Source organism: Trichosurus vulpecula, chromosome 4, assembly GCF_011100635.1.
Source record: "Trichosurus vulpecula isolate mTriVul1 chromosome 4, mTriVul1.pri, whole genome shotgun sequence".
NCBI classification, from domain to species: domain Eukaryota; kingdom Metazoa; phylum Chordata; class Mammalia; order Diprotodontia; family Phalangeridae; genus Trichosurus; species Trichosurus vulpecula.
The window spans coordinates 130,957,872-130,970,951 of NC_050576.1; the positions used below are offsets into that span (position 1 = coordinate 130,957,872).

General features: G+C 44.6%; 2 protein-coding genes across 6 annotated transcripts in view; both read left to right on the plus strand.

Moving 5' to 3' along the window:
• Positions 1-4,705, plus strand: part of LOC118845679 (epoxide hydrolase 1-like) — a 45,503-nt gene extending 40,798 nt beyond the window's left edge. For all 5 annotated transcript variants that reach the window (XM_036753679.1, XM_036753680.1, XM_036753678.1 and 2 more), the window contains 2 exons: positions 3,347-3,472; positions 3,853-4,705. In XM_036753679.1, coding sequence (XP_036609574.1) covers positions 3,347-3,472; positions 3,853-4,054 — 328 coding nt within the window. In that variant the 3' untranslated portion in view covers positions 4,055-4,705. The remainder of the gene's footprint in view (positions 1-3,346; positions 3,473-3,852) is intronic.
• A 7,950-nt stretch (positions 4,706-12,655) lies between these two features.
• Positions 12,656-13,080, plus strand: part of LOC118848514 (epoxide hydrolase 1-like) — a 39,100-nt gene continuing 38,675 nt past the window's right edge. The window contains exon 1 of the mRNA XM_036757426.1: positions 12,656-12,913. The gene's annotated coding sequence lies outside the window, so the exon portion shown is untranslated. The remainder of the gene's footprint in view (positions 12,914-13,080) is intronic.

Here is a 13,080-nt window from a genome sequence, read left to right on the forward strand (position 1 = left end):
TTAGTAAACAATACATGCTTGTTGTCCCAGCTGATTTTCCCCAAGGCTGGGTGGAAAGTTGGACTGAAAAGGCACCCCTGAGGTTGTTCAGGGGGTAGCGCTCCTCCCACATCTCCGCCTTTCCAGCTTTGGCTGCATTTTTACCCATTTACCCCAACTCGCCAGTCGCAGCAGGGGAGTTTGAATACTCCTTGCTCTCCATTGCCACATGTTCTTCCTCTCCCGCCATCACGCAGTCATCTCTCCTTTGAGGTTTCCTCAGCCCGTATCTACTACACAACCAAAATCCTGGTAGCTGTTATGTACCAACCTCCAGGCCACTCTCCTTTCCTTAATGAATTCAGCGAGCTTCTGTCCTTCCCAACTCTTCCCTTCATTCTAGAGGACTTCAACATATGTATTTATATTCTGTCAAACACCTTCAACTCACAGTTCCTCAACTTACTCATATCACCCGACCTACTCCTGTACCCCACCTCAGCCACAAAGGGTTATACCCTTAATCTTGCCATCTCCCACAAATGCACCACTTCCATGTTCATGAACTCTGAAATTCCTGTCCTTGAATACACTCTATTGTCAGTCTACTTCTCCCTCTGCCTCGCACCCCCAAACTTGTTCTGCCTCCTTACTTCCTTATTTCTTTCAGGGCTGTCACCCCTGCCCCAACTGCACTCTCCTTCCCCATCTTCAAACTTTGGTGAAGCAATTTAACTCTACATTTTCCTTTTCTCTTGAGTCTCTTGCCCTCTAATGGTATTGAGAGTCTCGTCCTGCCAAGCCTTAGCATTGAATTGTTCTCACCATCTGCTGTCTTCACTTCTAAAAAAAATCACAAAACAATGATGAATGGGTTCTCTGCAGATTTGTGTTAGGTACCTCAACTGGGCCCTCACTGCTACAAGGCAATCCTTGCACACCTGCCCAATTAACTCACTGTCCTACTCACTACACCTCCTGCCAAATCTTTTCATCCTTCTTCAAGCCTTCACATGGTTCTCTCCTTCTCTCCCACCACTATCTAGCTTTCACCTAGTTTCCTTTTTCACTGAAAAAAATTGAGACCATTCTCCAAAGACTTCCCTAGGTGGCACAGTGGATAGAGCATGTGGCCTACGGTTAGGAAGACCTGAGATCAAATCTGGCCTTAGATATTTACTAATTTTGTGACCCTGAGCAAATCACTTAACATCTGCCTGCCTCAGTTTCCTCAACTCTAAAATAGGGATAATAATGGTACCTACCTTCCAGGTTTTGAGGATCAAATGAGATAATTGTAAAGTGCCTAGCACAGTGTCTGGCATATAATAGACATTTAGTAAATGCTCTTTTCCATCCCATTCTCTCTTCTTCCCCTCCCCCATCGTTTCACATCACATGTTGCCTTCTGCTATTTTTTCCTCCTTCACCCTTGTCTCACATGAAGAGGTGGCCTTACTCCTTGCCAATGCAAACCCCTCTACTTGCACAAGTAATCTCATTCCATACCATCTCTCTCATTTATGTTCAATATCTCCTTGCCTTCTGGCAGTGTCCTACTACCTCCTAGCATATCCATGTCTTCCCCACCCTCAAAAAGCCCTCACTTGATAAATCCATCCTCACTAACGATTATTCCATATCTCTTCCTTCCATAATCAGTGCCTCTACTTCCTTTCCTCTTGTTTTCTGCCTATGTACCACCTGGCCTCATCATTTAACCAAAACTGCTCTCTCCAGAGTCACCAGGGGTGACTTCATGACCAAATCAAATGGCTTTTCTCAGTTTTCATTCTTGACCTCTTTGGAGCCTTTTATACTTACCAATCACCCTCCTCTCCTTGATACCTCCTCTCTCTAGGTTTCTGTGATACTATTCTATCCTGATTCTCCTCCTGCCTGTCTGACTGCTCCTTCTCAATCCTCCTTTGATGGATCTTCTTTCAGGTCAAGCTTACTAAAGGTGGGTGGCCCCCAGGACACTGTCATTGTTCCTTTATGCTACTTCACTTGGTGATCTCATCACCTTCCATGGTTTCCATTATTTTCTTTGTACTCATAATTCTCAGAGTTGCTGACCTTGCCCTAACCTTTCTCCCAACGTCCAAACTCTTATCTCCAACTGCCCATTAAGTATCTCAAAATGGATGTCCCATAGGCTTTTTAAATTCAGTGTGTCCAAAATGGAACTCATTACCTTTACCCCCAAAACCTCATCCCCTAATGAACTTTTTTCTTACTGTCTATGGCACCACCATTCTCTCAGTCACTTAGACTCACAACCTAGGCATCATCCTGGACTCCTCCCGCCCTTACACCCATATTCAATCTATTGCTAAGTCCCATCTATTTTACCTTTAAAACATGTCTCATATATGTCCTCTTCTATCCTCTAATGTTGCCATCATCCTGATGCAGGTTCTCATTCACTTATGCCTGGACTATTACAATAGCCCGCTGGTGGATCTCCCTGCTTCAAGCTTCTCTCTTCTCCAGTCCATCCTTCACCCTGGCATCAAGTCAATCTTTCAAAAGAACTTCCCAGTGACACTGACCGAGTCATTCCCCTATTCAGTAATCTCCAGTGGTTCCCTATCCCTTCCAGGATTATGTATATAATCCACTGTTTGGCATTCAAAGCCCTCCACAAATTGTTCCCCTCTTACCTTTCTAGACTTCTTACATACCGCCATGTATGCTGAGATTCAGAGATACATCCTCCTTGCTCTTCTTCACATGAGACATTCCATCTCCAGACTCTGGGCATTTTCACTGGCTTTTTCCCGTTCCTGGAATGCTCTCTATCCTCATGTCCATCTCCTGGCTTCCTTCAAGTCCCAACTAAAATCCCACCTTCTACAGCAAGCTTTTCCTTATTCTCTTTACTGCTAGTGTTTTCCTTCTCTTGATTATCTCCAATTTATCCTGTTATATTTTGTTTGCACATAGTTCTTTACATATTGCCTACCCATTAGACTGTGAGCTCCTTGAGGGCAGGGAATGTCGTTTGCCATTCTTTCTATCCCTAATACTTGGCACAGTGTATTTAATAAATGCGTATTGGCACATAGTAGGTGTTTAATAAATGCACATTGACTGCCTTGTAGAGTACCTGGCTTCCTTTGGGGTTCAGCTCAGGGGACACCTCCTACACCAGAACTATCCTAACCTCCCCAGTTGCTAGTGCCCTGCCCCCCCACATCACTTTGTATTTGTGAATATTTTGTATTTGTTTGTATTTACTTTGTATTTACTTATGTTTACTCTCTTCCTTGTACATGATACTTCAAGCCCTGAAAGAGACTCTGAATCCTGATGTCTCCCCAAGGCCTGATCTTATCTGGAATTTTTTCTTTGATGTGTACAGGAAGTTTCCTTTGGATGATCTGCTGACTAATGTCATGATCTACTGGGTGACCGGCAACATCATCCCCTCACAGCGATTCTACAAGGAGAATATGGGCCGAGGCATAGGTGTAGAGAAGCATTCAAAGTGAGTCTTAGGACTTAAGGAAAATCCCGTTGGATAGATGGGGATGTTTCTTCCTTCTTGGAGGATTTGGGTCTGAATCTTTCCATTATCTTAATCCTCATCCCCATTGTCCTCTCTGCCTGCCCAGCCCTGTCCTCTCTTGTATGGTACTTAATGGACTGGAGAGAACACTTACTGGTTGGTGCTAGGAAAAGGCAGCTAAAATCCTTCCATTTGAAATCTTGTATTCAGCCTGAATGCTCCTTGACTCACCCCAGTGAGCCCCGGAAGTTAATGAGCTGTTTCCCTAAGAATAATGATTCAGACCCCCTTTGGGGGACAGGGATAGGGGTAAAGCTATGTGACCTACCCCACCTCAGCTGACATCTCTTGTTTTGTAGGATGCAGGTATTTGTGCCCGCTGGTCTGTCCACCTTTCCCTATGAGCTGCTGCACTGCCCAGAAAGTTGGGCTCGGAAAAAATTCCCCTCTCTCTGCTCCTACACTCATATGTCCCGAGGGGGCCACTTTGCTGCCTTTGAGGAGCCTCTGCTGCTTGCAGAAGACATCCAAAAGTTCATGGGGGCAATAAAGGGGAAGTGAGTTTCAGAACTAGATACTTCCCTCCCCTCCCCAAGTAGTTCCAGTGTATCCACCTCTCCATCCCGCTATCTCCCAGATGCCCCAGGTTCCCCTTCCATACCCCCTGCTCCAAACCATAGCTCTGATGGAAATCTACAACCAGCCTCTTGGAGGTGATGAGGGAAGGGGACTATGCCAGCTCTTCTTGCCTTGAATCCCAAGGTTGGTCCGCTAGGCTGGGGAGATCAAACCCCATCCTTGTGGCATGTGCCAGATCCTGTTAAACTTCTGTGTTCCAGCTACCCAGAATTGGTTTCTAAGGTAGTGGGGTCTTTATTTGGAGGGGTGGTACTGGTTCCCTTACCCTTGCTATTGGAGCTTTTATTGGTTGCTTGTTTACTGCCAGATCAGTGATGTGGCTTCCCTTCCCTCTGTAGGCTGCAGATAGTGCAGCTCTACATTGGTAGAGGGAGTTCGCTCATCCTGGAAGTGCCACCATGAATAAATCACACTCTCTGCCTTCTCTGTGTGTGCTCACTGGGGCCCAGTACACAAATTCCATGTTCCCTACAAGTCCCATTGCTTTTCTTGGGTCTTGAGGTGGTAGATTTGGGCTGGATGGGCCTGTGGAAAGGAAAATGGCTTTTGATAATAAATTGTTTTGCTTCATAAGAGCTATTAAGTCTTGCACATAGGGGAAATAGGAGGTGGGGAGGGGAGGACGGTTGAAGAAAATGGAGTGTATATGATGGGCTGAATGTCCTGGAAAGCTCATTCCAATCCTGAAGCAGGATACTGCTTCCCAAGCTCCTTTCGTTGCCTAGGACCCCACCAGACCCTCTGATTTCTAGGATCTAGCTGTAGATCTCATCCAGTCACCTCATCTTCATAGGAAGAGACATGGCCAGGAGAGACGGGTCTCAAAGGCTCCAGTGCTCAGGTCTAGCTCCCTTCATGCTTGTACTCATTTCAAACTGAGAAGCTGACTCCCAACCTGTAGCCTTCAATGGTCCCATAAAATGCTGCTCCATTCCCACCTTCCCCAGTCACCCAGTTGGTTGGCTCATTCCCCAAAACCATTGGTCTAAGCCCCATAGTCCCCAGCTGGTGGGGTGGGGCTGAGAAGAGGGGCAGGTTCTGTTATTACCTGTGTGACCCCTTTTCCCCAAGTCATTTAACGTGGGCCTCTGGTTTCTCACTAGGATCATAAAAGTGGGAGGGATCTTGGGAATTCTCAAATCCAGCTAGATTATGTTCTTTGCCTGCCTCCAACAGACTAGAGACGAGCATCTTGAGTGGATGTCCCCCATCACTAGGGGCTAATCTTGGCCCCACAGGAGGGATTGATTTGCAGAGCTGTTGATAGCAGCTGTCAGGCCTGCTGCTGAGGGGTGGGGCCAGGTTACTGTGCTCAGGTTCACCCCATTCTCCCTCATCAGGAAGCAAAAGAAGGGGAGCCCAGGGGTGGAGGGGAAGAAGGTGTCTAGCCATAGACTCCCATCTGCCACAGCCTCTGGGCTGCCAAGAGAGAGGAAGGGAGAGAAGGGGAGAGGGAGAGAGGCAAATGGTGTGAGTGAGGAATGAGGAGAGACCGAATTTTCTGCCCCAAAGTCCTGTGGGTCCTCCTTCTGCTTATCTCCCCAGGTGCACACATATCAATGCTCTGTCACCCTGGGTGAGGCAAGAGAAACAAAGGTCCATTGTTCAAAGATGATTTTGACCTCTGGGAGCCAAACAGCAACAGGAGTGACAAGAAATCAGCAGACATTCATCAGCCCCTCTGCTGCCAGGCTAGCAGAGGCTCATAACCCTGGCCACCAAGTATCAGTGGGAGGCAGGCCTGCTGGGATGCTGACTTGGGGGTGTGTGTGTTAAATACCAGTTCTATCACTTAGAAGCTGTGTGACTCTGGGAAAATCACAGCTCATCTGAGGTTTCATTCCCTCATCTGTAAAATTAAGGGGCTGGGCTAAGTCATTGGTTTTCGAAGTAGGTGGTCAAAAGATCCCTATAACTGACCAGCTTATAGGAGAGGAGGTGGATGCCATATCCCAGCATCCTCAAGATAACCTGTCATGGGATTTGTCTTCAATATGAACGCCCACAGCTCTTTTTCCTCCAGTGTCATCACTTTCTTTGTGCAAATGCCTAACCCCAGCCCTTCTGAGCTGGTTGTCAGTCCCTCGGGGCAGGTATAACCTAACCCACATATCCAGCTGCATAGATGCCAGTAATTCACAGTCGGCCTACCACTCCCAGACCAACCAGTGCCTATAGTGGGTACCCCCTTGAAGGGCAGGAAACTATAAAGAGTTTCCTCCTTTTTGCTTTTAGGGAGAAGAGAGGAACTCAGGTTGTGATCCATACCATAAAGCTCATTACATGATTTTTCTCCCTAAATCCACTGTCTTCCAAACCTCCCTATCACTGTTGATGGCATCATTATCCTTCCAGCCCCCCAACTCTTCATAGGCACTCACTCTCTCCCACTTCTCCTATGTAGACAGTTGCCAAATCCAGTCATTTCTGCCTCCACCAAATCTCCCACTTCTATCCCCTTTTCCCCCTCACACTGCTACCACTACAGTTCAGGCCTTCTTCACCTCCTGCCTGGACTTTTGCATGAGTCTCTTCCCTCTCAAATCCATCCCCACACACCTACCAATATGACTTTCCCAAATCACAGCTCTGGCTGTGGCGCTCACTCCAGTGACTCCCCATTTGCTCTTGGACCAAATATTATTTCCATCTTTGTCTCTTCTTGTTGTTTTTGTGTAAATTTCACAATACGCCATACATATTAGTGCTTGTTTGTAATGTATAAATAAATATAAACATAATGTGGGTATATGCTCAAAAATCTTTTACTAATAGGGGTGCGTGTTGCCAGTCAAGGTTGGAGAGCACAGGACTAGACATCTCGAGTTTGTCCCAAGCTCTGAATATTCCACTGGCACCACCTGCAGGGCAGTGAGGAGAATGCCTCCTTGCCTGAGTCCCAACTCAGTTCCCCTGGAGGAGCCTGTTGGAGCAAGGTCAGCCCTGACAGGATCACAATTCATAAATTTAGAGCTGTAAGAGATGTTGGAGGCCATTGAGTCTAACCTTTGCCTTTCATAGATGAGGTGACTGCGGCCCAGAACTAAGCTAAGTGACTTGCCTCAGGTCACACCCCTAGCACAATTCAGAGCCAGGATTCAAAACCAGATCTCCTGACTCTGTCTCCTACCTTCCCTGGTACTGGTGGGTCCAGATGATGCTGCATCTGACAGTTCAACACCATCTGCTTTCCCTGCTTTGGCCAACCCTAGCCACAAGGGAGGAGACCATCGCAGGATATTGGTGGTAGCAGCCTTTGACTGACCAGCGCTCCTAGACTGGGAAAGGCCCAGGGCTGGAAAACCAATGGCTATCTCTTCTCCTTGGCTCTTCCAAGACAGTAACATTGTCCACTTGGTTTCCCAAGAGAGGTTAAGTCATTACCCAGGATCAGACAGCTACTAGGTTGTAGAATGGACCCAAACCCAGGCCTTTTAGTTCCAAATCTGTTGTATTTCCCAGTATACTTCCCAGTACTTCCCATTCTCAGTTTTCCATAGACACTGCATTTTTGAATTAGTTTCATTGAAGGTGATGAATTCTAGATCAGCTGTGTCAAAAATGTTATCCAGCCCTACTGAGTGACCAGATTAAAATGCAAGTGAGAAATATTTACCACAATGGGAAAAATTTGATAAAGCATAGGTACCATTTTAAAACTAAGTCAATAACACAGCCCACAGGAATCCTTATGTATGGATTAGTGGTTTCCAATTCTGTTTGAATTTGACACCACTACTTTATGTAACTGTGTGGGACGAGTGAAGACCTCTCATAAAAGGGAACAAATTAAAAGTAGGATAGTGAGTCCCATTTCTCTACTTAGATATTTTCCACTCCACAAGCTTAGCTAGTGACCGTAGGCCCCCGAGGTTAAGAACAGGTCCTGTGTATTTACCTAATGGCGAGAGGCCTGAAAGAAAGAAGGGTTGAGGTGAATAAGTCAGCAACCATAAAATTCTCTGAGGATAAGCATAAGACACAGGATACTCACCCCTGTACGTTGACCCCAAGATAAGAGAACCTCTGTTTGGGGAAGAATGGATGGAAAGCCGAAAAGCCAGGTGCAATATAGATGTGCAGGATTAGGTAACTAACAACTAATTCCTGCCTGTCACCGATAACCGAACTGTTTGTTTAATCGTCATTGTCATTTAAGACAGATTTACTACCTTGAGATTGATAGTAGAATGAAACAAAGATGGTGGGAAGTTTATGACTGTGGCCTGCTTGTAAAAATAACCATACTGTTTGTTCCTTGCCATTGCCCCTGGGTAGATTTATCGCGTCTAGATTGTACCCTCAAAGCTTACGTCTGCAAGCTGAGAGGAAGGAGGTTGGGAGGGGGAATTGCAGTTAGGGACCTATATAAACACCCCAATTTTCTGTGTCCAGTGCGCTCTGACACTGAGAGACCTTCGGTGTCCGAGTGGCCCTTTCCCGGGATCGTAATAAATTTTCCTTTCTACTTTCACCTTGAGACGCCTCTGTTGTTAATTTTTGGATTCGTAAAATCCATCCCACACATAACTATTCCCACTTTTTTGTAATTGTTCTATGCAAAAAAATATAGTAGTAGCTTATATAAGAACTTAGATCTGGAAGGAACCTGAGATGATTGTCTAACTCTCTTGTTATGAAAGTTTAATACTCCAGCAAAACCCTGAAGTTCTCACCAGACCAAACAATGATCATGAAATCCAATGAGGAAACTACAGTGTCTTCCAACTCAAAACTATCAAAAAAGTCAGTGAGAAGCCAATAAGGAAATGAGAACTTCCCTAAAGGCTTTATGCCTAGAGAAGCAGCAAGATCAGAAAGCTCTCCTGAGAAAGTCCCTGGATAGGGGCCTTGGAAACCTTGGCAATTTTAAGTGGGTAGCAGACAATGCATTGCTATAGCATAATCTCAAGGACTCTGAGGTCCCTAATACTGTCCTAAGAGCTCAAAGATCCAAGGAGTAGACCTAATCTTAGGAAGGGGAAATCAGTGAATGAATACAGGGCAAGACCAAACAGGGTTGACCATCCCACCTGAAAGTGTATTGGGGACTTCCTGGTTCTAGTACAAGGCCTCATTTCTGAAAAGATGAGGAACTCAAAGAAAACACCTACCAGAATAAAAAATGATTGCATGAGATGGTCCTCCAAAAGAAAGAGTGACATAAGAAAGCAACATAACTATAACAACTGTGAAACAACTCACAGGAAAAAAATGGACTGTTCTTAAAGATTACATGAATACCTAGAAAAGATTAAATGAGATTTTAAAAAAAGAAATAAAGACCCTGAAGGAAAGAATTGGAAGAACAAATGGTTTAGAAGAAAAAGTGGCAAACTTTACCCAAAAAATAAGACTCCCTGAAAACTAGAATAGACCAAACAAACCAGTGATTCCATAGGACCACAAGAAATAACAGAACAAAAAATAAAAGATTGAAAAGAAGGGAATGCATGCAAAATGTCTGATACCAAAAACCATTGGCCTGGAAAACTGGTCATAGAGATTCTTTAGGAGCCAGTGCATACCCTGAAAAGCATGATTTTAAGAAAATCCTGGACACTATCCTTCAAGAAGGCATAAATGGAAACTGCCCAGATCTATTAGAACCAGAAGGCAAAGTAAAGATAGAAAGAATCCCCTGATAATCTCCTAAAGTAATCCCCAGAAGGGAAAGTACTAGGAATATCATTGCCAAAATCCAGAGCTCTGAGATCAGAATACCAAAAGCATCAAGAAAGAAGCAGTTCAACTGCCAAGGAACTAGTCAGGATCACATAAGAAAAGATCTTGGAATACAATATTTCAAAAGGCAAAGGCGAGAGGCTTCCAACCAAGAACATTTTACCGTGCTAAGCTGAGTATAATCCTATAGGGAAAAAATGAACAGAGGACTTTCAGGCATCTCATGAAAAGAGCTGAGTAAGAACAAGAGTCCAGAGAAACATAGAAAAGTAAATTGATTTGATCAGTTGGAAAGAGCTATATCATGATGTGGTAATCTTCTAATGGGGGAGAAGAAACAAGTGATGCTTTCGAACCTTAGTGTCTTCAGAGGATGTTGATGGAGTTAAATAAGAAAAAGAGGTCCTGGGTTTACATTGGCTCCATTCTGAGGGGAAAGAGAAGGGAGTGTAAGAGGAGTATACTAGTGTAGAAAGGAGGAAGAAAGGGTTAGAGTTTGCTAATTCCCATAAATGGGATATGTGAAGAGTTTGCAAACACGGAAGATAGGGAGGGGGGAAATGGGCATCAGATGAACCTTACAAAGTAGAGTTGAACACAGAATTTGGGGTAGAACTAAATTAAGCTCAAGGAAACAAGTGCAGATGGGGGAGGAGGGGGAATGGGATTAAGAGAAGATAATGCCAGGGAGGGAATAGTTGAAGCAAAACACATTTTTTCACCCTTAATGGAAGATTAAAAGTGGGGGGAAGGGTTGGAAGAAAAAACAAACAATATAAGGTGGTGCCTTAGATTGTCTTAGACAAGTAGAGAATGACTGAACACACTGTCAGATATGTATGTAATGGAATATCATTGCACCATAAGAAATGATGGAGGAATTCCAAGGCATCCTGGGTGGTATGAACTAATGGAGTGAAGTAAGCAGAAACAGACCAAATTTTATAAGGACAGAAGTAAAGAAAAACAATTGTGAAAGACAATGCAATGACCAACCGTGTCCCCAAAGGACTTCTGATGAAGTGACAGAGATGTTGGACACAGTGCTGAAAGAGACATACATTTTTTGATGTGGCCCCCGTATGTCTTTTTGTTTGACTACTTATTTTATTTATTACAAGGATTTTTCCCTCTCTTAGTTTTGAAATGGGAAGGTTGGTAGAGAGGAGTGAGGAACTAGCAATGGTGATGCCCCCAATCCACTACTATGACTTTATTTTTATATAATGCACAGAAAAGAAGAGAAAGAAATTTAGGAAGAAGTACACACTAGCTGGACAATTTTGAAAGTAGCATGTAGAATTTATACAATTTTTTAAATTGAGTTTTATGGAATGGAGATTTACAGTTTCATAGAGAATCCTTTTTGTATTCTGCTATGTATATAGAAATGTTCCTTTTCAGTGTTTAAATTCAGATAAAAAATTTTTTTTAAAGTTTAAGGACTTGCCCATGATCACAAGTAATAAGAAATAAAATCAGGAATCAAATCTATTGCACCGTCCACTCTGCCACATTCCCTCTTGTTAAAGGAAGCTGACTGAAGTGAAAGAGGGCAGGGGTGGAGTAAAGACCTTGAGTGTCAAGTTATTCAAAGAATATTTTGAACAGGTTGAAAGTAACTTACTGGTCTTGTTTCTATGGACATTCAAAGAGTTCTTGAAATTCTACTGTTGACCATATTCTCCAAGCAATTTGACCTTTTCCAGTATTGCCTTATAATTCCAGCACTGTTCTTGGGACATCTTCCTCATTCTTTTCTTGTTCTGACATAAACTGATACTTTCTATTTTATTTCAATATTTCTATTGATACTTGTATCAATGATATGCATAAATACAAATCCCACTGTAACTGTTGGTCTGTGATTTGTAAATATCATAAAGCACTTCAACCTGATTCAGTTCCTCTGGATTCCCAGATCTTCAATCAACACATGTAACAGACTGGCCATTGTTGCTTAGAGTCTTTTTCTCCCTTCTTCTCTCTAGGTAGCATAAGATAATTAATACAATGTGCTATAAGTAACAGAATACTGGATTTGGAATGAGGAAGACCTGGGTTTAAATCCCACTGACAAGTTATAGATGCCAGGGTTCTCACACTGAAGAGAAATAATAGGATTATTAAAAATAGCCACAGTAGATAATTATTCCCGGTCAACCTTAATTCTTTAAGGTTAGGCAAGTCTTTATAGCAACTGTTTAACGTGCATGCATCAAGGCAGCACCCTGGCTGGAGTGGAACATTCATATTGCAGGTAAGTGGGAACAAAGGCAGAATAGTTTGTTTGTCTCCTGTGTCCTGGGAAAGCCTATTATTGGAAAAGGAAATGATGCAGTGTTGGCCAAACTTATCACTTCTACTGTCACAACTCTTCTGCCAATGCCCCACAAATACACACAACGACGACCTGGACATTTATGTTACAAATCTATGGGACAAATCTAAGGATTGGTCTTGTTTGAAGCTCTGTTCAGTTACCCGGCTTTTCAGACCTCTGCTGATGTTCATTTGTTAAGGGGTTGGAGTGGTGGAAGAAAGAGAGGCAGAGGGTTATCGAGGGAGCAGGTGAAAAGGAGAAGCAGAACCAGATTACATGTTGAAGGACATAACGGTCCTTGATGTTAGCGGGCAGGGAAGCTAATCAGGGGCTGGGGAAGCTGAATTGTGGGAGCACTAGGTCTTGTTTACATGGTGAAACTACAATTCCCAGGAGCCTCTCCACCTCCTGCCCTAGCTTGAGGTGGCCTGGCAAGGGTCCCCATCTCACGTTCCAGACCAGAACGCTCATGGCTATGGGAGGAGGGCTCATCGCTGGGCGTGGCCAGGCCTTGGGGTGGTGGATAGACCTCCCCGAAGCCTGAAACGTTCCTGTGGAGGAGCGCCCAGTCGGTGGCTGCTGTGGCCAGATCTCGACGGAGGCGGGGACGCTGGAAGGGGTCAGCTTGCGCTTGCCCCAAGGCCGAGCCGCTGCGTCAGACGCTGCTGCATCCTGCCTGATAGCTTGCAGCCGTAGTTGCATCGCTGCCGTCACCCTCCCGGGTTCCAGCGGCTTCTGCCAACCTGCGGCCTTGCGCAGTAACTGGACAAACCGTAAGCGCTTAGGTCACGCCTGTTCTAATGCCCACAGGGATCAAAAGTGGGTCCTCCGCCTTTCCTAACCCTCCCCGTTCTTTCTGGGGAGAGACAACGCAGCCAAGGCCGGGAGCGTAACCCCAGGGCAAGCCTCTGCGTGGACAGAGATCTTAAGGGACTCTGGC